The sequence below is a fragment of the Microtus oregoni genome, unplaced genomic scaffold, assembly GCF_018167655.1.
Source record: "Microtus oregoni isolate MIOR12 unplaced genomic scaffold, Mior012 000010F_ref0000083, whole genome shotgun sequence".
NCBI lineage: Eukaryota > Metazoa > Chordata > Mammalia > Rodentia > Cricetidae > Microtus > Microtus oregoni.
Window position 1 is genome coordinate 39946254 of NW_024543069.1, and position 25129 is coordinate 39971382.

At 43.8% G+C, this 25129-nt stretch overlaps 1 protein-coding gene across 3 annotated transcripts in view; it reads left to right on the forward strand.

The window, feature by feature from the left end:
* The window catches only part of Usp13 (ubiquitin specific peptidase 13), a 110342-nt gene that overhangs the window by 36762 nt on the left and 48451 nt on the right, over positions 1–25129 (forward strand). For all 3 annotated transcript variants that reach the window (XM_041659014.1, XM_041659015.1, XM_041659016.1), the window contains 4 exons: positions 3493–3635; positions 7147–7331; positions 17768–17862; positions 24928–25115. In XM_041659014.1, coding sequence (XP_041514948.1) covers positions 3493–3635; positions 7147–7331; positions 17768–17862; positions 24928–25115 — 611 coding nt within the window. The remainder of the gene's footprint in view (positions 1–3492; positions 3636–7146; positions 7332–17767; positions 17863–24927; positions 25116–25129) is intronic.

The window sequence follows — 25129 nt, forward strand, 5'->3', positions numbered from 1 at the left end:
GGCTGAGAGCGCTTTTATTTTTATTTTATGTGCATTGGTGTTTTGCCTGCATGTATGTATGAGGGTGTCAGATTCCCTGGAACTGGAGTTAAATAGTTGTGAGCTGGCATGTGCGTGCTGGGGATTGAACTGGAGTCCTTAGCCCTGAGCCATCTCTCCAGCTTCAACGCTGAGAGTTCTTATTGCTCCAGTTCAATATAATCCTGGTTTTACTACGGGAAGGGAAGCAAAGAAGCATATTGTGATTATGTGAAGGTTTCTGTGTGAAAAATGTAAATATGAAGAAAAAGCCTCAAACCAGGCCCAGTGAGTCATGCTTGTAATCCAGCACTGGGGAGCTGAAACAGGAGGATGGCTAGAAGTTCAGTGCTGCAGAGTAAGATCCTGTCACAAACAAGCAACAAAAACCAAACCAAAATAAAACAAAAAACCCCACCAAACCAAACCAAAACTCAAAAGACAAACAAAGACCTGTTCCCTATACGCTACTGTTGAAACATTCTTTTATTCAGAGAGTAAGCTCAAAGATGTAAGGACATGCCCTACAAATCCCAAGCCAGCAAGATCCATCAAAATCTTTAATAACAGTCTATGAGGATACTTTAAAATGAAAATTTGAATAAAATGTCTTTTTAAGAAACGGTTTCAAAAATGAAAAACGAAAGAACTCTGGAATCGAGCTGCTTGAGAAGAAACCTCAATCCTAGTTTGCAACCCTGGTACTTAGTAGTCGTGGGCTTTAGCTACACCCAAGGGTTTAGTCAGTTCTTGTTTACGTGCAGTTACTACATTTTTAGTGTTTGAGGACTTTCTTTTGAACTTTTAAATAAAAAGAAAATGCTTAGTCTAAAAAGAGTGTTCAAGGTCTCTGGGTGTCTCACCACAGGGCATTCTGAGTTACCCCGAGTCCCATCAGAGAGGCAGACGACCTCTGAGTGGACGGGCTCACAGGGGGGACCCCAGAGCCTGGCATCTGGAGCTCCGATAGTGGGGTGTTTGTCCTGCTCAACAGCTCTGGGTGGAGCAGGCTGCCCCAAGCTTGCTGATTGCCACAGTAGACCCCATCATAGCTGACTCCAGCCCAACCATGAGGTCCCTGGGTGTGCTGGAAGAAAGACTACTGTTTGGAATTTGCCACACTCAGCTAACACAGATGTCAGAACATCAGGAGCGTAGACAGAGGTGACCGAAAGTAACAGTCAAGCAACGAGGAAGGACCGGAGCTTTAATACATGGCCTCTCAAGGGTAATTATTGTGAGGTAATTGATTTTAAGAATGATTGTGTTTAAAAAGAAAAGAATGATTGTGTTTAGCAGGTGTCTAGCAGAATTTCTTAATTTTGCCTTTCCTTTCCTAATTACTTGATATATAAAAACATAATCTTAGGGCTAGGGTGTGGCTCGCTAGCAGAGTGTTAATCACACTGTGCAATGGCCTTTTGTTTTGTTCTGCTCTGAGACAGGCCCATGCCCCATAGCCTAGGCTGTGTGCCATCTCAGTCCTCATGACTCCTGGGTTGCGTTCTGGGATTCGGATCTATCCTCTCCAACACGTAACATCTTTCTGGTGAATGCATTCAGAATCCTTTGTTGTGTGTGAAAATGCGCTGTGTTTGGGTACCCAGAGTTCCCTTACATAGCCAACCTTCATCTCTCTGGCTCGATCCCCTCCCTAGCTTGAGGTAACCACCAGACTACTAAACTTAATGGGACTAACTTTGTAATGTTCCACACGTGAGTGAGAACACGTGGTACCTGTCTTTCTGTGCCTGGCTGATTACACTCAACATAATGGTCTTCAGTTTTATCTGTGATGTTGCAAATGGTGGGATCTCACTAACTGTCCTCGATACACGGCGTTCCGTTGTGTGTAGGCATCACACTGTCCCCATCCAGCAGTTGATGACACTTAGTGTGTCCTCTTTTCTTGCCTGTAGTGACCAGCACTGTGACAAATATAGGGATGATGCTGAATTTCTTAAAATTGAACAACCAATTTTCCGGGGCTGGTTTGAGCCAGTTCCAGGGAAACACTGGATTTGAGGCCTCTGAGAGTAGAGGTGGAGTCCAGGTCTCCTCACTTCAATCCAGCATCAACTCAAGTGAAACAAATTTGGTGTAGGTATAGGATCATCAGCCTGACCTCAGCCATGACCCGTGAAAACGGTGATTTTGGAAGACGCTAGGCCGGAGTTTTATGTCAGCCCCAGGGGCCTGAGGAAATTTTGTTGGCTGTCGCCTGAAAAGAAACTCAAAGAAAAGAAGTTTTATATCTGACTCCTGAATGTCAAAACCCCAGTCAGTGATGTGTGTGTGGTGTGTGGAGGAAGTGCCTAGCGGGGTGGAGCATGACCCAGGCAGCTGCTGGGAATGGGAAGCTGCATTGAGGATATTGGCTGCCCGGGTGCGGTGCTAAGGCTGTCAGGTCCAGGCGTGGACTCTGCCAGGTGGTGGGAGATGCACTGTGTTGACTGACAGCATAGCTCACTGTAGGGTGTATACGTGACGGATGAGTAGGGGTGCCCATGTTGAAGGTCTAACTATCCACGCATGCCTGTGCTCACAGGACTAAGCTTTCTGGGGCCCCAAAGAATATGATTGGCTTTTTTCACGCTGCATACGTTTTCCAGATTTATTCATACTGCACCATATATTGGAGTCCTGTTTCTTTCTATTACCAAATAAAATTCCATTTTGGTTTTTATTCTATTGATCGTTGCTAGGCATTTGGGCAGCTTTCGTTTTGTAACCAAAACAGCTTTGTAACAGCTCTGTCTTACTCCGTCCTCTTGTAACTACATTTTCCTGTCCCTTGGATGTATCTCTAGCTGTTTATCTGCTGCGTCCTGCAGCCACTGTTTGATCATTGGAAGAACGCCTGGACTGTTTTCAAAGTGGCTGTGCTGTGACTTTGCAGCAGAATTTACGTTTTACACGAGCTAGGGATTAGCTTGCAGCCTTAGACGCGCGCATTGAGAGAAAGCAGAGGGCACCCAGCGGGCGCCACACATCTGCTTGTGAGTGGACCCATGTAGCACAGAGACACCCACGCATGTCCTCTGCCCGCCTCATGTCTGTGTCAGACTAAGAAGAGCTGGACTGTGTCCGTTCCATTCAAAGTGCCCTTGACCCCGTGCCGCGTGAGTTGAGGATATTGGATATCTTGGTACATTAGGAGGAAACACAGCCCTTGGGCAGATTCTGGGCATTCCTGTTCATAACTTGCTCCCTCACCCTTTCACCCCACTTGCTAAGTGATAGGGATGATTCCGTGTGAATGCTAAGCTTGAGCTGATGAGTGGAATCTTCTTCTGTGTTCTCATGTCATCGGCAGTACCCCGAGCTCCATGCCTGGGTCAAACCTAGGTAGACTGGGGGAAATGGACCTTACTGTGGTGATTGAATTTCCGCAGTGAGGCTGCTGTATTTTTAAATAAGCTTCTGCGTTTGCTTCTGGAAGCTGAGTTTTCAGTACCTGACTTTGTCTCCTAGGTAACTATCGCTTGTGATGCAGTGCTCAGCTCAAAGTCGCCGTACAGGAAGCAGGACCCCGACACGTGGGAAAATGAACTGCCGGTATCGAAGTACGCCAACAACCTCGCCCAGCTGGACAACGGGGTCAGGGTTCCTCCCAGGTGAGAGTCTGCCAGGGAAATGGAACTTTAGCCTCCCCCAAAACTGGTCGAAGCAACTTCTGATTTTCTACCTTTTCTCTGAATTAGCAGTATTATATTTTCATAGCAGATGCCTTTTAAAACAAGTCCAATAAAAACCAGAAATTGTTAATAGAAACAAATCAGGCTCTGAAAGACAAAATCCATTTTTCTCTCATATATGTACTTAGATTTAAAGCTGTTTAAGTGTTTACACACATACACGCATGCACATTTATGTTGTGTATGTACAGATCATGAAACTTGGAAGGGGATCATGATGACAGGAAGAGGTCTTAAGTGATAGAGTAAACGAGGACAATGGGACACATATGATATGAAAACAGAGGGGGAGAAGTGTGGGCATGGGGGTCTGTGGAGGAAGACTTGTTAGAGCTAACTATGATGACCCACATGCATGGAATGTCCTAATGAGACCCACCATTTTGTATGCTAACTTTAACAATCATTCTACAAAAGAAAGAAGAAAGAACACAACATAGATTAAAAACTTCCTCCTGGACATGCCTGGACCTTTGCAGCCGGTGTCAGGCTCTCAGGCCTAAGCCTAAGCCCAGGCTCTGTCCTGCAGCGAGGCTGGTGCTTGCACACACATGCAGCTCTGCACAGGGACCTTGCGCTCGGCAACACCGCCTCCGCAGTGTGTGAGATGGTCGGACATTCCATTTGAAGCCGTTGTCCTCTGGGACCTCACGCTGGCGGTAGAGGGGTGGATCAATACTCAGTCTCCTGCTGCCTTGGGGAAGACTTATCCCCTGCAGTTTCTCATCAGGCTCCAAGTCTTTGTGGTGGTCACTTGGTGACAAATCTTTTGCTGGCTTCTCCCCTTTCTTACTTTTCTTCCCCATTCTGCTGGGATCAGCTGCACACATCCAGATCTGTGTGTCAGAGTTCATATTAGGTGATCTGACTTGAAACAATGCTAGGTTGTCTCCAGTAGGCAGTAGGCCAAATGCTCTTTGGGATGCAGGAACATCCCTGAAGGCAGATCTCCGAGGGAGAGAGCAGATGGTGCTTAGGAGATGTCCAGTTTCAGTGACCTGTGACCACACTGCTGTCTGTTGTAGTTTTGGAGAACTCACATCACTTCTGGGCCTCATTTTCTCTCTCTGTAGAAAGAAGGATTGTGACACTAACCCTGAGCAGAATTTTCTAGAATTAGATGGACTTTCTGCTAGCTATATGACCCATAACTGACATTTAGCATTCAGTTTGGGCCACTTACTTTCTTAATTTAGAATTGGAATAGGTATGTCAGTCATCTTTTATAGCAAATGCCTGAGCTAGGTCAGCCGTTAATGGAGGAGCGTTGGCCTTCGCTCGTGGTTTTGGAGGCATCACTCATGGTTAGCTGGCCCATGGCATCACTCGTGGTTGCTTTTGGTCAGTGATGATACAGGTACTGTGGGGAACCTGTGGTGGTACGGGCTGTTTAGCTCACGGTGGGCTGAAAGGAGAGAGAAGAGGGGTCCTGAGCTCTAATGTTTGGATGAAAGGAGAGAGAAGAGGGGTCCTGAGCTTTAATGTTCCCTTTGAAAGTATTTCCCAATGCGTGCTGAAGAGGTGGCTCAGCGGTTAAGAGCACTTGCTGCTCTTGTAGAGGGCCCAGGTTTGGTTCCCAGAACCCACATGGAAACTCAACACTGTCTATAACTCCAGTTCTAGGGGATCCTGTGCCTTCTTCTGTCTTCCACTGGCACCACGCACATACACAGTGCACTTGCATACATGCAGGCAAAGCACTAGTACACATAACATAGTAAAAGTAAATAAAACTTAAAAATAAAAAGTACACTCAATAAATCCAAAACTTTCTCTTCAGCAATACTTCTTTAAAAAGTCTTATCAAGGTATACTAATTATACATAATAATGCTTATTTTATTAATAACCAACAATAATTTAATGTTTATTTTAATGATGTTTAATTTTTAATACGTAATAAGGTTTCATGTTTCATTATTGTTTTAGTTAGTTCTTTTTCTGTGGTAAAACACCATGACCAAAAGTGACTTGTGGAAGAAAGGGTTTATTTCAGCTTATCCTTCCAGTTAACTGTTCACTGAGGAAAGTCAGGGCAGGAACCCAAGCAAGGCTGTAACCTGGATGCAGGAAGGGAGCAGAGACCATGGGGGATGCTGCTTACTGGCTTGCTCCTCAAGTCTTGCCCAGCTTCCTTTCTTATACACTCCAGGACCAGGGATGGTACCACCTGCAGTGAGTTAGGCCCTCCCACACCAGTCATCAATCAAGAAAACACCTTCCATGTTTGCCTGCAGACCAATCTATGGAAGCATTTTTTAACTGAAGTTTTCTCTTCCAATAAAACTGTGTCAGTTGACATAAAGACTAGCCACATGGTTATGATGTCTTCATACATGTGTGTAACACATGTGTGTAACTGGTTTGCTCGTGTTCACTCCTGTATCTCTCTCCCACCCTCCTACCATTCCTGCGGATCCCCCTCCTCTTCTAGACCAGTCCCTTCTGCTTTAATGCCTTCTCTTTTGGGACTCCATGAGTTTAATTAGGGCTGTTTAGAGGAGCATGGGTGAAGGGTTATTTATGGGAGCAAGGGAACCTCACCAATGAGTACGCCACTGAAGAAAATGGCTTTCTCTTCCCGAGCTACCAATAATTGCTTATAAGTTCTCAGGGAGGGGCAGGCCTCATAAATACCTTTCTATGAATGAGGGCCCAATCTGGTCACAGCCACTGTGACTTCAAAAGTGCATTGGCTGTGTCATGCCCAGTGGACCGTGTCCCACAGTGCTGCACCTCTCATCTTTCTGCAGTTTCGGAGCCATAGAGGAGGTGAGGTAGACGTCCCAGGTATGGTTGAGCATCCAACAGTCCCTCGTTTTCAGCATGTGGACTGGTTTTAGTCTCCGTAGTCCCTGCTGCTCACTGCAACGAGAAGCCTCTTTGACCAGAGCTGACCATACCGATATCCCCAGACATAAATACCTAGACAGGTGTTACACAAGTACATTATGTTCACTCCCAAACTATGCTGGCTTCATAATACCACAATGAGGACTGTGCCTTTAATGTATACATCTTCCTGGGATAGGCCCAAGTTGGACTATTGCATAGTTTTAACCCACATCGATTTGACCATGTATGGGTAATGCTTTGGAAATGTCTTGCACGTGGGATCCTCCATGTTTGTACCCTGTTCAGGAGCCACTGTCCTGCAAGTGTCAGTTTGGAGGACATGGCCTCTTTCTTGCCTTTGTAAAATGTGCCAGTTTTCTAAAGAGCCATGTTGGAGGTACTGATAGTCTCTGGTCCAGTCTGGGAGGCAGGCAAGGCGCTGGAGGGATGGTCCCTTGCTCTGGATGGGGAGCAGTAATATCCTGGGGTGAGAATCCAGGGAAGTGCTGCCAGTAGGAAGTGCTGTTCATCTTTAGCATGTCAATGTTTTCTTGATGTGCTAGCTCTTCTGACTGTTCGCTCTCATGACTTTCCAGCGGCTGGAAGTGTGCCCGATGCGACCTGCGGGAAAATCTCTGGCTGAATTTGACTGATGGCTCTGTTCTGTGTGGGAAGTGGTTTTTCGACAGCGCAGGGGGCAATGGCCACGCACTGGAACATTTCAGAGACATGGGCTATCCTTTGGCCGTGAAGCTGGGCACCATCACACCTGATGGGGCAGGTGAGTGTGACTTTGCATGACTGGTGTCTCGCATTAATCAGCCCAGGCCTGAGACCCGGGTTTTGCCTCTCATTAATTGTGGTATGAACACTTGAGATTCCTTATCCTGGGGACATTGATGGAGCTTCTCTTGTGTTTATTCATCAGCTTAAAACATTTAACCCAGTGACACGCAGGAAGATGTGAGTAACATTAGCTGCTATTGTTTATCTCATGGCTAAGGAGACCCAAACAGGAAATAGATCTACGAAGAGGATGTGCATAGCGACTCCTTTATTAAGATGGCAGGAGGCAACCCTAGAATTCATTGTGGACATTATTAATACCATTTAGGGAAAAACGACATTATGAGAAACCAGTGGGGTTGGAGAGGTACCTGGCTCAGTGGTAAAGATGCTGCTACCAAGCCTGACAGCTTGATTACAGAACAGTTTGATTCCCGGGGCTCACATGGTGGAAGGAGAGACAATTCTCACATGTTGTTCTCTGATCTCCATATGTTTTCTGTGCCACACAAGTGCGTGTGTGTGTGTGCACATGAACGCATGTGTACACACACACAAACTAGTTATAATAGATAATACATAGGTGTAGAAGGAGCTGTGGGTGGTGTGGCTAGCTTTACCCAAAATAATTACATGGAAACTGTATTCATTTAAACACTGCTTGGCCCATTAGTTTCAGCCTCTTATTGGCTAATTCTCACAACTTGATTAACCCATTTCTAATAATCTGTGTAGCACCACGAGGTGGTGGCTTACCGGGAATAATCTTAACCCGCGTCCATCTTGGAGAAGAGAGCTATAGCGTCTGCCTCACTGCCTTCTTCCTCCCAGCATTCTGTTCTGTCTTCCCCACCTACCTATGTTCTGACCTATCAGGCCAAGAAGTTTTCTTTATTAATTAACCCAATGAAAGCCACAGATAGATTAGAAGACCCACCTACATCAATATAGGTAGGTAGATAGATAGGAAGAAATGTGAAAATAAAACAAACAAACAAAGTTTCCTGTGCTCTGAGCCCCAGCAATGCTGACTCTCCTATCTTCAGAGGGGTCAGCTTCCCACATGCACAGCCAGCTGTGCTTTCTCTCTGCTCTCAAGCCATCTTCTCTAAATGGGTACCTTTGGACCACATCTGTGCACCTCATTCATTCCTCCCGCCATTTTGTGATGGAAAAGGGAAGTAATACCAGGTCAAAACACAACACTGAGCAGTTGTCACGAGGACCTGCCATCTTGTTGTCATGGGAACAGTTTTTGATCTCACATCTAGAGCAGCACCCAGCTCTAGTGTCTCCATCTCTTCAGCTTTGGTGCCTGTTCCTTGTCTGCTTTAAGTTGTGATGATGACCGTAGAAGACTAAAGACGCCCATCTTCTCTCTTTCCTCTTTGTGATGACCTGTGATGGAATTAGCCTGCCTTAGAGTTGATCGGTCAAAGTTTTCCTATTCAGGGTTGGTCTTCAGGTCTCACCATTTCTTTCCTATGAGCTGGCTTAGTTTCCATTCATTTCACGGTTGAGAGCTAGCAGTTAGGTCTTGTTAGGATTCTTTGGTTTCACGTTTTGAAGAATTTTGCTGCTTTCAGATTTCATGGAATTATTATTATTATTATTATTATTATTATTATTATTATTATTATTAGTGTTTTGAGATAGTCTCACTGTATATCTGGATGCCCTCAGACTCACTGTGTAGTTTAGGCTGGCCTCAGATTTGCCATTCTCATCAAGGAATTACTTGAACTCATTAAAGACAAGTGCTTGCAAGGGTGTGAGTTGCAGGTGCGAAACATTTTCCAGCCAAGTGAATGCTCTGTAAACCAAGTCTCATTCTGAGCATTCTGGGATTTAAAGAGGAATTCAGGCTCTGCACTGGAGGTCAGCACTGCAAGGATACTGACAGGTGATGGCCAACACTAACAGTACAGCTTGAGGGGTAATGAAGACCCAATAGTTGAGGTACCTAATGCAGAAAGCCTTTTCCATGTCCTTTAGGGGATTACAGAAAGGTTTGCAGTGCAGGAATTCGTGAGGACTTGAATGAGAAATGTCTCCCGTAAGAGCATGAATGGAAACATTTGTCCAATGATGCTGGCACTGTTTACGGGGAGGTTATGGAACTTTTAGAACATCAAGTCTTGTGAGAGGAAGTATTTCATTGGCGGTGGGCTTTGAGAGTTTATATAGCCTTGCAGGCCACTCTTTTAGCTTCTTCTGTGAGGCTGAGGTGTGTTCTCTCAGTTTTCTGGTCTGCACACCTGTTGCCACGCCTCCCCACCATTATAGATTAGCCCTCTGGAACCGTAAGTCCAAATAAACTCTTCCTTCTATCAGTTGTCTTGGTCATGATATTTTACCATTACTAAAAAGCAATTACTACAAGAAGAGAACACTGCAGTTTAGACTTTCCGATGTTTTGTGCCATCTTGGGCAGTGTTTTATAGAGCCATGTCTTAGGACTGTGATGAAACACCATGACCAAAAGCACATTGTTTATCACTGAAGGAAGTCAGGACAGGAACTCAAAACAGTACAGGAACCTGGAGGCAGGAGCTGATTCAGAGGCCTTGGAGGGGTGCTGCTTTCTGACTTGCTTCTCATGGCTTACTCAGCCTGCTTTCTAATTGAACCCAGGACCACCAGCCCAGGGATGGCACCACCCATGAGGGGATGGGCCCTTCCCCATCAATCACTGATTGTGAAAATGTCCTAAAGACTTGCCTGCAGCCTGATCTTATGCAGGCATTTTCTCAGCTGAGTTTTCTTCCTCTCTGAGGACTCTAACTTGCGTCAAGTTGACGTAAAACTAATCATCACAGAGCAGTGTATAAGAAACCCAGTTCTCAAGACAGCCTGACTGTGATGGTTTCTCTCATCAATTTGACAGGCCCTAAAATCACCTATGACATGTTTGTGAAGGGTTTAATTTACTGGAAAGACTGACCCTAAATGGGACCACCCTATGGGTTCCAAAGTACACAACAGGGAGAAACAGGTTGAGCAGCAGCGTTCATCCCTGTCTGCTTCCTGACTGTGGATGCCACGTGACCAGCTGCTCACAGTCCTGCCTCCATGACTCCCTCACCCGAATGGAACAGTCCCCTCAAACTGTGAGTTAAACCCTTTCTTCCTTAAGCCAACTTTGTCAGATGGTCGTCACAGTATTGACCAAGGGGGCTAATACAGTGCCTGCTTCACCTGTCTGCAAATGTGGGGATTTACAATTCTCATACGTAGCGGAGATCCCACAGAGCATCACATCTGGCTTGGATTCCAGAGTGTTAGCACCTAGGCTTTGAACTGCCTCTTGTGATGTTACCTTTATTACTGATACCGTTTGTTTGAGGTGTTTGAATCTCATCCGAGTTCTTCCAGAAGGGTTCAAGGCCTTTGCAAAACTTAGCTATGAGAGGACTTGGAAAACCAAGACTAAGAATTGCTTGGGCATTTGATTCCTTCAAGCAACTCCAAATTAAAGGTGTTGGTGTCCAGAAATTGACTTGCTAAGGTGTAAATTGTACAACAACAGAAAAGGCTGTTTGTGAAGCAACGGGCAGTCAGTTCACCAGAAACTGGCTCCCTTGCTGCTCTGCTAAGTCCAAATCCACCCTGGAGTGACCCCAATTCTTCCCTGGCCCTGTGTAAAACTGACACTAATAGTTTGAAGTAAGGCTTATGCCTCATTTGTCTTTGGATTCTTAAGCACATTAGGTAAATGAGTATTTAAATAATTAGCTTCTATTTAAGTGGGTCTGTCATAAATAACACAGGTTAATTCTTTTTTTCCTGTGTATCTTTACATTTATTAGTGTGTGTGTTCAAGTGTCCAGATACAATGTGTGTATGTGTACATGTGTGCTGAGACCACAGGTCATTCTTGAGTACGGTACTTTAGGAACCATTGGCCCCTTTTGGGCCTGGAGCATGCTGATTGGGTCAGGCTACTGCCAGTGATATCAGCCATCTGCCTACTTCTCCTCTTCATTGCTGGGATTACAACTCCGTGCCACCATGTTTGGCTTTCTTACATGCATTTGAGGATCAAACTTAGCTCCTTATGCTGGCTAGGGCATCTTCCCAGCCCCAAGTTTCTCTGTTTAAGTTGTCATCATTTCAGTCACAGTAAAGTTGTCACTAGAGTGACATCATTTCTCGCACCCCTTCCAACAAATCCTGGATTTGTTGTGTAATGAGTCTTTCTCTGTCCCACCAGCCAGCTCCCAAATCATGACAAGGAGACTTTAATTATAAAAGCGTGGCCTTAACTTAGACTTGTTTTTAACTATCTCTTATAACTTGAATTAACCAATTTCTATTAATCTGTGTTCTGTCGTGTACTGCCCATCCTGCTTCCTTCGTGTCTCCTCGAGTTCTTCCCAGAGTCCTCTCTGTCCCCGGAAGTCCCGCCTAACCTCTTCCTAGCTATTGGCCATTCATTATTTTATTACACCAATCACATCAATACATTTTCACACAGTGTACAAATCTCCCACAACCTTTGGGTGTTATTAAAACCTTTACTGATCTGCCATTTAACTTGAATTTGCTTTTCTATTGAGGTTGAACAGTTTTCATTATATTCTTCATTTGAGTTCTTTTTTATTCTTACTAACCTTGAACTCCTGATGATCCTGCCTCTAAATTTGAGTGTTGGGATTATAGGTATATATCACACACGTAACTTTTCATTATATTCTTGGCTATTTGTGTTATTTTTTTTTCTGAAAAATTTTTGACTATCCTTTTTTTCCTTTAAGATACATAATGTAATATATTTATAAACATTATGATATCATATTCCATTATGTATCACATATTACTTGATGTAATATAGCCCAGGCTGGTCATGAACTCACTCTGTAACCCAGGAAGTCCTGAACTTGTGATCCTCGTAAGTCTACAGCTATAGAAATAGACTGCCACATGTCGCATCCAAGGTCTTTTCTGTCAGTCCAACGTGTGTAGGAATTTTTATTAGGTGTTATGGACTCCTCCTTATCTGTTGTAGCTATTGTTAAGGTGAAGAGCTTTGAGGGCTGGTCTTACAGGACAGCTGGGGTCACTGGAATACATGTTCTCAAGTCTTTCATGGGAGTCCAAACCTGGGTAGTGCAGCAGGTGCTTGTGTGCTGTACAGGAGACTTTCTGAATTCATACTTTGGGAAAAGGATCGGCCTTGCTTTCTTGTGTTTATTGTAAGGCAGCAGTTCTCAACCTGTGGGCTGAGAGCTCCTTGGGGGCTTGAAAGATCCTTTTACAGGGGTCGTCTAAGACCATCAGAAAACAGATATTACATTTCATAATTCATAACAGTATCACAATGGCAGTTGTGAAATAATTGTATGGTTGGGGGTCACCACAGTATGAGGAACTGTATTAAAGGTCACAGCGTCGGGAAGTTTGAGAACCACTGCTGTATGGTGTTGGTTTCCATATAGTCTCTGTTCAGTCTCACACTTACTTCAGGTTTGTAAGTTGCAGCAATGCTTGCTCCCTTACATCTTTTTAATAGGTGGTTTCCTCTTACAACTTTTTATGTAGATGGTTAGCTGCAACTTTCTACTGCTTTACAAGCCAAATTAATTCCTAGCAACGTAAGTTTCCTTCAGGGTTCAGTCATGAGCCTTTAGGATGTTGTAGCATGGAGGACAGGGTGCCTCCTATATGGGGTATGGGATTCACTGTGGGGCAGGTAGTTCTGCTGGGGGCGGGGCGACTGAAGAATGGTTTTCTCCACTCAGTAGGTCCCTCAGGCTAGTTTGTGAAGAAGACTAAGTCTCAAAGTCAGGACATCTGTTTCTTTTAGGTTATAATGAGAACCACTGCTGCAAATCTGTGGGCTGTTTATGTCAACTCAACCAGTACATTCTTTCCCTGTGGGAGCCGAATTATATTTAGCAGATTGCTTGGTGGACATGGAATCTAAGGTTGTGCATTCAAATATCCAGCGGTATCCTGGTCTGCCCACCCTGGTTCCTTTCCCTGTGACATTGTACCTGCTCAATGAGACCCTCTTCATTCTTAAGACCTCTGCTTAGAATTTTGTTTTCCCAAGAAGCCCTGACCCAGCCAGGCTAGGCCAAAAATGATGGCACATTTCATAAGAATGGACCCTGTATCCAGTTCCACTCTGGGTCCCCATGGGTACAACACAAACAAAACAAGAACTAGATTGCCACACAAACAAACCAAGCTCTCCTGTGTGGGAGGAGATTCCCTCTAGCCAAGCCAGGGGAGTTCTTCTTAGGAAGGGAGTAAGGTGACCTGGAGGTGCGAGAGGGTTGTATCTGTCTCCTCACGCACGCAGCTTGTTTACCTGGCTCTTCTGTACCAGGATGACTTCACACAGATGGTCCAGATGCCCAAGTCACTGGGTGTGCCAGCTGCATGGCTCCTTGCTTAGGCGCTCCCTCTCTGGCTTTTTTCATCCCTGACCTGGACATGAGTTCCCTTCTGTTTCTCACGGCCTGCAGAGTTGGAATCAAGGCTTTGATTACTTCATATCATTGTTATCCCGGCTTGTCCTCTTCTCATGAGCCGGCAGCACCGCGTGCTGTTTCCCAGTGGAGCCTTCATAGAACCGTGTGACAGTTAGGTTAGTGGAGGTAACCGGGGACAATGGAGCCTGGACACCATCTTTTTGACCTCTAACTCCACCCTCTTCTATAGCTCCCTGGGCATAGTAGTCACTTGGTAAGGATTTGTGCAATGAAGAAATCGAGGAATGATGTTCCTTATTTGTACTGATTGATGTCCTAGTCTCAGCAGGCCTCCTCTCCTGACTCCAGTGTAGGCTTTGCAATGTCCTGGGGATGGCCATGTGCTGTGGGCGCATTCATTCTGTGTTTATTTTTCTAGTGCAGTTGCTAGCTCTGTGTCTCATTCTCTTTCCTGCGGATGGTAGGTGGCCTGTGGGACACGGGTAGCTCTCGATGAGAGATGTGGCTTTGTGGACCCGCCTGCATTTTCTCAGCCTTTCATTGTTCTCCCTGGTGGCTGACAGTGTCTCTGCGTTTCTCTCAAGCTGGGGGCCCAACTCCCTGGTTATTCCTTTCTGAGAAGCACGAGAGCTTACTTAAGGTTAAGAACATGGGACACACACATAGACCTCAAAGATGGTGTCTGTGGTCCTTCTCCACAGTCTAGCCTTACTTCCAAGACTGTTTGGGATATTAGACTTTAAATTCACAAGAGCAGGGACTCTGCTTATTTTCCCAACATTGTACCTTCATATCTCTGAGTATTTTATACTCAAGTTTGCTTCTTGACTATAACGAATGAGCGAGTTAATCAATGTGGCTGAGCAAGTTTGACAAGAGGTCTGTGAATCCTAAGAACATACTACGTAAAATAATTGTTTTCAGTTGTGGAAATTACTTATGAACTTGAAACCAAAACAAAACAGAGACTCACGTAACCTGAGCTGGCCTCGAACTTCCTACGTAGCTAAGGATGACTTTGAATTCCTGATACCTCTTTCTACTGCTTTCCCCCAAATGCTGTGATTATAGGTATGTGTCGCTAGGCCTGGTTTATGCAGTGCTAGGGAACGAACTTAAGACTTCGTGCAGGCTGGGCAAGCGTGCTACCAACTGAGAGACATCGCCAGCCCGTGTGTGTATTTTTCAACTAAAATACTACAGTCAATATGAGAAAATAGAAAGAAAAAGTCAAATAAATCTTTCTATTCAGATGACATGCGAATATTATTTTGGTTATTTCTTGCAAATCCCTTTCTTGCTTCACGCCTCAGTCCCAGTGTCCATTTCTGCTACTAGCCCGCTCCTTCACTCTCTTTTGAACTTACTCTATAACACGCTTCTCACCTGCATGGGGCATTCTTACTCTAGCCTTCTCCTTTATCTTTTGCATGGATTGAAACCTCTGGCTCGTTGGTTTATCATCATTGAACTGGAACCCGGAGAGTCTCCAGCCAGCTGATATTGGGTGCTGTCTCGACTGTTCCAGGCGCCTCTCCCTGGATTTTATCCCTGTGGCTTCTGGATCAAGTTCTAGGCCGTGGCAGGGTGTGTGGAAGCATCCTGATCAGCCATACTTATTTGCTATGATAGTTCTTGATAGTTCCAAGATAGTTTTGCTAGCTGAACTGGGAGATTACGTGAGTTTTCCAATGAAAACGCAGAAGGCAGCACCCACATCTGAACGCACTGTGTGCCGCTTCTGTAACTCCTTGTCATTGCCACAGGAGGAGCAAGTTCATTTTCAGTTTCCGCTATTGAACTCCCTAAGTTGTTTTTGTTATTGGCATAAGAAACGACTATCATGTTTGATCAAATCATGTGGCATCTTTGGACATTTAGTCACCTAAGGTAGGAAATGGTATTTTCTTAATGTGAGAAAACATAGTAGGTGAAGAACAGTTGGGGGCAGTGTGATTTCTGCTTATTTCAGGGTCCCAGGCATTGTCACTGGGGAGCGAATCTAGGAGTGTCCTTATCTTCTAATGGCTATGACTTAAGCCTTCCAAACTGTCTCGCTATTGAAGAGAGCAGAGCAGAGGTTCCGTAGGGCTCATTCTCACATTCTGCAAGTGTTTGGTATTTCTCTATCTCTTTTCACTCACTGCTTAAAAATATTAATGTTTGCTTTAAATTGTTAGTTGAGAAAGCATTTAAAAACGTTAGCCTTTTGGAACTTGTTGTTTTTACCTCTTTTCTAGAACCCTTCGCTTCCTTCGTGGGTCTTTAACACTCTTCCTCTACTTCCGTCTTTGTGATCAAGTCTTCCTAGGTGAACCTTTTGCCTTTCACACAGGGGCAGTCTCTGTTGCATCTCAGGATCCATAGGCCCCTAGTCTCTGAAAACTGCCTTCATTGAGTTGGGGATTTCATTTTTTTGGTTTTGCTTTTGGGAACACTTGAATGATAGTAAAGCAGGCTCCAGCGAAGGCTGCTACCATAATATAAAGTGTAGGAGAGAAATCTCTACAACGAGCAGTCTATCTGTGGCAGGAAAGCCAACTTCCTTTGCTGGCACTTACCTTGATGGAGGTCAGAGGATCACCCCAGCATTATGGCGTCTACATAGTATCCCTCTGTCGATCCGCCACTGTGTCCCAAGAGTAGAAAACTCAGGCAGTACGGAAGAGACTGCGGTAAAGAATGATGTCTTTGTATCTGTTTTTTCTTATAACGTTATATTTTCCAAATTTAGGAGGAAAGAGACTGTGGTTTGTGGTCTCTGTTCCTAGAATGTGCCCGGATTGCACTTCACCATCCATATCCTGAGATATCTTGGATATACTGAGATAGAAGGAAGGGGATGGGGCAGGACGGAGACACTAGGCCACATGTGAAGTGTGAGGGCAAAATCCTTTAGCCTTCATTAGGCTCTCCATGAGAAACAGGAAATGGGTATCCCTCTTCTTCCTTTCTTCACTCTCTCAGGACACAGGGCTCGATAGTGTTTCTGAAACTTTGTGTCTCTGGGCTTTTATTGATAACACGAAATCTGATTGGGTAAGTCTGGGGTGGGGCCCAGAGTCTTCATCTCCAAGGAGGCCCAGACTCCTGGTCTAGGGCCTGTGCATTTGATGCAACTTCACCCAAAGCATTATATTAATATTAACTAACATAATGGGATATTAATATCCCAAGGCTAGACATTGCCCTCCAGCACCAAGGTGCCACAGGGGAATAGTATTTGAGACTTCCTCAGTCACATGCCTCCTCAGAATAGGTGTGGGGCCTTTGGATCAGCAGGTGCCCATTCCCAGGTCCTAGGTCTCAGAGTGAGCACATCTCTTCAGTCTGGAGCACACACCATGAGTGAGCACATCCTTTACTTCGGTAGTGTCAGAGGCAATGGGTTGATCATGTTGCCCACCTCAGTTCTGGTGTGAGTCACAGGGTGAGCATGTGGGCTGTTGGGTGAGTGCGTCTTGGGAAGCTGCATGGCGGGCATTCTCGCTTCCATCTCACCCTAGTTCTGTGGATCATAGACACTATGGCAGAGGAGGAGAGCGAAGGGAAAGGAGAGGCACAGGGCCCAAAACATAAGAGTGTATGACCATTTCTCACCGTCCAGCTGCACCTTGGGGCCTTGATACCCCCGGTCTACTCCATGGGTCTTCTGCCCTGGCAGATGGCTGTCACTGTCTCCTCCACCCCCTTTCTCTCTGCTTCCCAACCTTAGAATTATGCCCTTATGGGTGGGTATTAGTTGCAAAGCCCAAAGGTGAGGTATTCATATTCATCTCATTTTATGCTATCTTACCTTCAGCTGTTTTACCCCCACTTTGCTTTTTCCCTTAAGTCTCTGAGACTTCCTAAGGAACTGATTGTGTTTGTAAGGTGTGTGTATTTATTATGTCTGTTTCTTGTGGTCTGCTCTTCGGTGCACCCAGTCCTTCTGTGGTGTTGCATGGACGTCATGTACAGACCTGAGTTCTGTTTTCTCTTTGCCCTCCAGATGTTTATTCTTTTCAAGAAGAGGGACCTGTTTTGGATCCTCATTTGGCCAAACACTTAGCACACTTCGGGATTGACATGCTTCATACGAATGGGGTGAGAACATCTTTTGTCTATAATTCTACGCTGTGTCTGTGGTGGGCGGGGGGGGCATCTTTAATTTATTTAATATAGAATTCTACTAATGTGCATCTCTGTAGATTTAGTTTTATTTGTTGCAGTAGTTTGCTAAATTTAGTTGATTAGCATTTTATTTGGGTTACCAACTTAGAATTTTGTTGTTTATCATGTTATGGGTTATTTGGGGGTTTACTCACAATTATTTTGTTTTAGATGCATAAATCCTTCTTTATTTTTCACTAAAGAGAGAAAGTACTAGATAATGACCTTTAAAATAATACGTGACTTACATCACTTTAATTATTTTCCCAAAGGGAATGAGGGCTGCTGGGTAGTGGCTGGCGTAAAATGGTTGAAGCTTTGCTTCACTGCTTGATTCGACTTGGTGATGGGTTAGTTTTGCCTGTGAGGTATGTTTCAGTGTGAGACTGTATTTTCTCTCTCCCAGGCCAGCACTCTGTTTGTATGCTCTCATGATGCTTGGCTCTTTCTCTTTCGTACCTGTCTTTTCACTTACCCTTTCATTTCCTTCCTTTCTCAGGTGCTTGGAAGCCTCATTGGGTTCGTTTCACCTTTCTCTCTCCCTTTCTTGCCTTTTTGTTTACTGTAGGTCCCATGTTGTTCCCTTATCTTGCTACCTGGGGTTTGTTTGTTTGTTTGCTTTTGGTTTACAGGAGCATCTCATGCAGCCTGGGCTATATAGCTGAAAATGTCCTTGAACTTCTGATCTTCCAGCCTCACCTTGGGAGTTTGGGGATTACAAGTGTGCACCATGCCCAGGCTATGTGGTGCTGTGTAGTTGGTTGTTTTATTTATTCTTTACTCTTTTAGCTTTTTTTTTTTTTTTTTTTTTTTTTTTTTTTTTTTTTTTTTTTTTGGGAGACCCGCCACCCAGCTACCAAATAAATACTTGCATGGAGTCTTTTTCTTTCTTAAGAATACTCAGCCTTAGCTTGGCATATTTCTAGCCAGATTTTCTTAACTTAAATGATCCTGTTTATCTTTTGCTTCTGGGATTTTATCTTTCTCTATTTTTGTATATATTTTCTTTACTTCTTACTGTTTGTCTGGCTGTGTGACTGGGTGGCTGGCCTCTTCTTTTCTTGCTCTTTCATCCCCTCTCCTCAGACTTCTCCTCCTGTTTATTCTCTCTCCCTGCCAGTACTGCCTATCCTTTCTCCCTCCTTGCTATTGGCTGTTCAGCTCTTTCTTAGACCAATATAGTGTCTCAGATAGACAAAGTAACACAACTTCACAGAGTTAAACAAATGCAACATAAAAGAATGCAACACATTTTGCATCATTAAACAAGTGTTCCACAGCATAAATATGTAATACATCTTAAAATAATATTCTGCCACAGTGCTGGGGATGGAACCCAGGACTTCATTCATGCTGTGCAATGTTTGAGCTGCATCCTTCATGTGTTGGCTTCTCTTTTTCATATGCCTCTTGTCTCTTTCCTTCTTGTTCTTTCTCTTTCATGGACAAACAAACCAAACCAAACCAAAATAGATCAAATCAAACCAAACCAAATCAAGAAAACCAAAACCCAAAACCCAAAACTTTTTCATGGTTCAAAAAATTTTTGGATATATATATATATATATATATATATATATATATCCTTTTAGATAATTTTAAGTATACTGTTTTGTGGCATTAAGTACATTTATATTCTTATATAATTGTATTAGCCACATGCTGAAGAGACAGCTGTTGGGGTCCAGCCTTGATGGGCTCATACTTTGCAAGGTAGGGGCGTTTGGGTTAGAAATGTTAGGCAGAATAAACAGAGATACAAAAGAAATATAGAGACACAGGTTAGTACTAGACAGGCAACCCAGTGGATGCTGAATTTACCTGTATGTATTTCTTATGATCTTTAAATACCCCAATCCAAAAACAGGGAAGAAAGCAAAAGACTTTTTTTTTTTAGCATAATACAAAGAACAAACAAAGTGATTGCCATCTTAATACTCCAAACACCAAATAACCACACCCTAGGTCAACATTCTTGGGCTGGCTACAAAATCAATAGGATTCATTAAGGTCTGGAAGTTTGTGTAGTAGATCCTCCAAGAAGCTAGGAATTGCCAGCTATCACCATGATCTCCCTTTCTTTCTCAGACTGCAGTGTGACATTAGGAGGGCAGGAAGGCAGGTTCAGCAATCTCACTCAGCCTCTTCTGTGGGAGCACCAGTGGCTATGATGTCATCAGAGCCGGCACCCTTCTGATGCACACACTGGACCAGATATTCAGAAAGCCATCATACTTTATTCTCCTCCTGTGGAAAAAAACACAGACATGCCTTCCACCCCATAATGAAACAGGGTCGGGTCCTTTCCATAATCCACCGCAAGGGTCTTTCCATTTTGTTTTAGTGACAGTCACTCTGGTGCCATCATGGCAAAATCTATCTGCAGCAGACCGCTCATGTGTATCCCCGTTCAAGACGTTAGAGTAAAAAGCCATGGTTGAAGGCATTATGTGGCCACTGAGGGTATAATTTGCCTGTTTTTATCTTTAGAAGTGTTTTCAAGGAGCCATGGGCATGCTCCACAATTCCTTGTCCTTGAGGATTATAAGGAATACCTGTTTTGTGTTCAAAATCCCATTGGGAACAAAATTGCTGACATGCTTTACTAAAATACCCAGACCCATTATCTGTCTTTACAATTTTAGGAATTTCCATATATGAAAAACACTTTAAGCAACGAGTTATTACATGCTTAGTGGCTTCTTCAGCCTCTGCAGAGACTGTTAAGAAACCTGAATGTGTATCAATTATCACATGCACATATCTTAATTTGCCAAATTCTGCAATATGAGTAATATCCATTTGCCACAAATGATTAGGAAGCAAGCCTTGAGGATTTACTCCCAGATGAGGTATAGGTAAGTATTGTTGGCAGATATCATATTAACAATCTGGTGAGCAATTTCTCTTGTTAATCCAAATTGATTTCTTAAACTTTATTTTGATGATGTATAGCATGCGATTGCTAAGCAAGTTCAACCTGAGATAAAACGATCACCTGAGTAGATTTCTCAACTAAAGCATTACCTCAGACAATGGACCAGGAAGATTTGAATGTGCTCTTACATGGTGACATCTTGGATTTGCTGGAATAGCATCTTAACCTGATTATTACACGTCCTAATCCCTGAAACTGTTTCTATTATCTGAAGAGCTTTAAAAATGTACTGACTGTCAGTATAAAAGTTCAATTCCTTATCTGCAGAAAGCTGTAATACTACAGCAACATCTCACAGCTTGACTATGTGAGCTGAGGCTGGATCTGTCTGCACTACATATCCCTTACCATCAACAACATATGCTGCTCTTCCATGCAAGACCCATCTGTAAAATTAACATAGCGTCCTTTAAGGGATTGTTCAATGCAATTTTTTTTTTTTTGGAAAATAGAGAAATGTAGTTATGTGAATTGCAGCAATCGATCAGCTGGGAAAAGATTGTCAATTTAGCCTACAAATTGAGCAAATGTAATTGTCCAAGAAGCATTATTTTGAAATAGCCAATCAATCTGTTACTTAGTGTAAGGAGCATTGATCACATTAGGTTCCATACCAAAATATTATCGTCTAGATTTCATCTGGCTTTTCTGTACTAAACAAGCTACTGTTTCAAAATAAGGGTTACATACCGTGACCGGTGAAACGGGATGGTGAATCCATAAAAGAGTACAATTTTTGCCATAATACTGCTGTGGGAGTACGTTTTGTAGATAATATACATGTTTGCCAATTAATATAATCATAATCATAATTAATACAATGTTCCTGCTGTTTCTGTATTGCATATCCCACCTGCACCATACCTGTCTAGCGTAACGTGTCTGGTAGAATTAGGGTCACACTGCTCCCCTTAAGAATTTTACTTAGTGGTTCAAGATCTCCCATAGGGAATTTTAAATAAGGTCTCAACCACTGAATATTTCCTAATAATCTTTGAAAATCATTCAGAGGCTATAAGCTTTCCTTCCTAATTTCCAATTTCTGATGTTTAATTTCTTTATGATATAACATATAACCTAAATACCAAAAAGGTGGTGTTTCTGGACTTCCTCTGGGACAGTAACTGTGTGGGAAAGACTCTGCTGAAGCTGTCTGTGTGTCTCATGCAAAACTCCTTCCTCTTTATGGGCAAGCAGGATATCAGCCATATATTGGATGATATAAACTTGTGGAAATTGATCTCTGACATTTTGTATAGGCCGAGTCACAATTTTCTGGCATAGCGTAGCACTGTTTGCCATACCTTGAGGCAAGATGCTGCAATGATATCTTCTCATTGGCTCCTTGAAATTAACTGATGGAATGCAAATCTTTGACGGTCTTCGGGTACCAGAAGGATGGTATAAAAGCAGTACTTTAAATCTAAAATAATCTTATAGGTGTCATTTGGTATAGCTGTAGGAGAAGGCAACCTAGGCTGTGAAGCTCCCAGTGGCTGCATGGTCTCATTAACCTCTCTTAAATCTTGTATCAACCTCCATTTTCCTGATTTCATTTTAATTACAAAAATAGGAAAATCCCAGGGGGAATTGGAGGGCATAATGTGACCATTATCCAACTGTTCCTGCACTAACCGCTGGGCAGCTTGTAATTTCGCTGATTTACCCATGCAGGCTTGTCACTTTTCCAGACAATTGGGTCTGCATGGAGTGCAGGCTTTTAGTGACCTCTTCTGGAATACCCTAATCCTGCCCTGGGAGGCCTCTGCTAGGTGTGATAGGCTCAATCCTTGCCCTGCCCTTGGTTGGGCAATAACCGTTTCTGGAACATTTGATTAGCAATAACTGTGTTGGGGGAATATAAATATACTCCCATTCGGGTCGTAATGCCCCACAAATCTGCAGTAAGTGAGGAACAATGTGTGGCCGGAAAGTTCCTTCATGACTGTCTCCATCTCTCCAGGAAGGCTCATTGCTGCTTTGTTCAGGATTTTGAGTTTGACCAATCCCTTGTAACTGTGCAATAGTCACCGTTTTAGGCCACCTCGAAGCCCATTGACTGGCAGTTATAACAGAAATATCCACATCAGTATCCAGAAGAACAGAAAAGCTTTTTCCATTTATAAGCCAAGCGAGTTCTGGTTGCTGTGGACCTGTGGCTTGTAGCCAATGGGCATCAGATGAACCAAATCCAGAATCTCTTCTCTTACTTCCCTTAACTCAATTTCTAGTTTGCATTTAGGAAGTGAAATTAATTGTTCAAGTCTCTTGCCTTTGTTTACCACAGAAATTCCATTAGGTGAGTGAGTCATAACCTTGATTTCTCCTTCAAAATCAGCGTTAATGACTCCAGGAGCAACAAGAATCCCTTGCATAGTGGTGCTACTTCTCCCCAGTAACAATCCTACATTGTAGGAGTTAAAATGGTATAAATGGAAGAGCTGATTTTGAGCCCTGCACTGCCTGGGGTTGCTCTGCATTCATCCTGAATGGATTTCTTTGCAGGAGAACAGACTGCTGGATCACCCCATAGATTTGTCTCAGGCTGGAGGCAGGCCCTTCTGCTCATAAGGAGAGGATTCCCTTGGACTTCTTTCTTAGATCTGCATTTGTTAGTCTAATGTTTTCTTGTCCTGCATCTTCAGCGTAATCCCAGTTCCTTCCTCACCCCTGGGCTTACTCTCCTATCAGGATACTGCTTGAAGTCCTGGAAGACCCCACCTGAAGCAGCTTCCTGGAGTCCTTGAGTCCCTTCTTCTCTCAGGGCCTTGATTGCTTTGTCCGGAGAGATTTACGAACATCTTCAACTGTCCTTTCCTGTAAAGCAGTGTGTATAACCAGTATCTGAACACATCTGAATATAATCAGAGATTTCATCTTTCTTTCTAAAAGGCGGCTTTACTTATTGCTTTAGCATTCTCATACACTCGATTCCCTGAGGCTGTGGCCCACAGCTGTCTGCTAGGCTGGAGCAGCTAGCTGCGTTCTGAGCATGGCCGTCCTGCCAGGAACTGGGGATCTTGGCCCTCAGGTGTCTTCTGGGCTAGTGGTGACAGCGGCTGCTTGCAAAGTCAGCTGCAGTGTGGGCTGGGCACACCACTTTTACTTCTCCGAACACAAGAACGGTCTGAAAATGGTGGCGACTGTGCCACTATTGTAGGGGAGGAAGATTTACAAAATCTACGGATTCTTAAGATTGCTGTCCTTGTTTCTGCACTATCCCAGTTCTCCAAGCTTTCAAAATATACCCAAGAAAATATGCAGACAGCTGAATACTATTTCCTTGTCCCGTTGCTAGTTATCTACAATTTTACCCCTGATAGATATCATTGCCTTTTTACCTTAAACTTATTTGAGTGCTCATCTTTTACTTCTACACCTGTGGTGTCCAACATGCTCTCCCTTATACACATCTGGGCCACACATCTGGGCGCCATCTGTAGTAGCCACCCATTGGGGGGACATCTGTCGGGGTCCAGCCTCAACAGGTTCGTATGTTCCAGGTTAGGGGCGTGTGGGTTAGAAATGTTAGTCAGAGAAAACAGAGATACAAAAGAAACACGGAGACACAGGATAGTACCGGGATTGCAACCCAGTGAATGCTGAATCCACCCGTGTTTATTTCTAATGATCTTTAAATACCCCGGTCCAAAAATGGGGAAGAAAGCAAAAGACTTTTTTTTTTTTAATGATACAAGAAATAAACAAAGTGATTACCATCTTCATACCCAAAGCACCAAATAACCACACCCTAGGTCAAGATATTCTGTTAGTAGCCACACTTTTAAGTTAAATCTCCCGTCAATAACCTCGAAGGAGCAAGACTGGGCTTAAACTCTGCTGACCTTTAGTCGAGGTGGAATGGTCCACGTCTACGGGCCCCCGCATGTAATCATCATTGCCTCTTAATATTTTTAAGTAGATTGTTTATGTCTCCCATATAATTTAAGAGGAAAATGGCAGAAATAACCATTTGCATTAGAAGTAATTCATGGACATAAGTTTTGATCGTGAACCCGTTTAAAGCCCTTTACTTTCCTCTCTCTTTCATGATGTCTCAGACAGAGAATGGACTCCGGGACAATGACATCAAGCCAAGAGTCAGCGAGTGGGAAGTGATCCAAGAGTCAGGGACTAAGCTGAAGCCCATGTATGGACCAGGGTACACGGGCCTGAAGAACCTGGGCAACAGTTGCTACCTCAGTTCTGTCATGCAGGCCATCTTCAGCATCCCAGAGTTCCAGAGAGCGTAAGTGTGGCCCC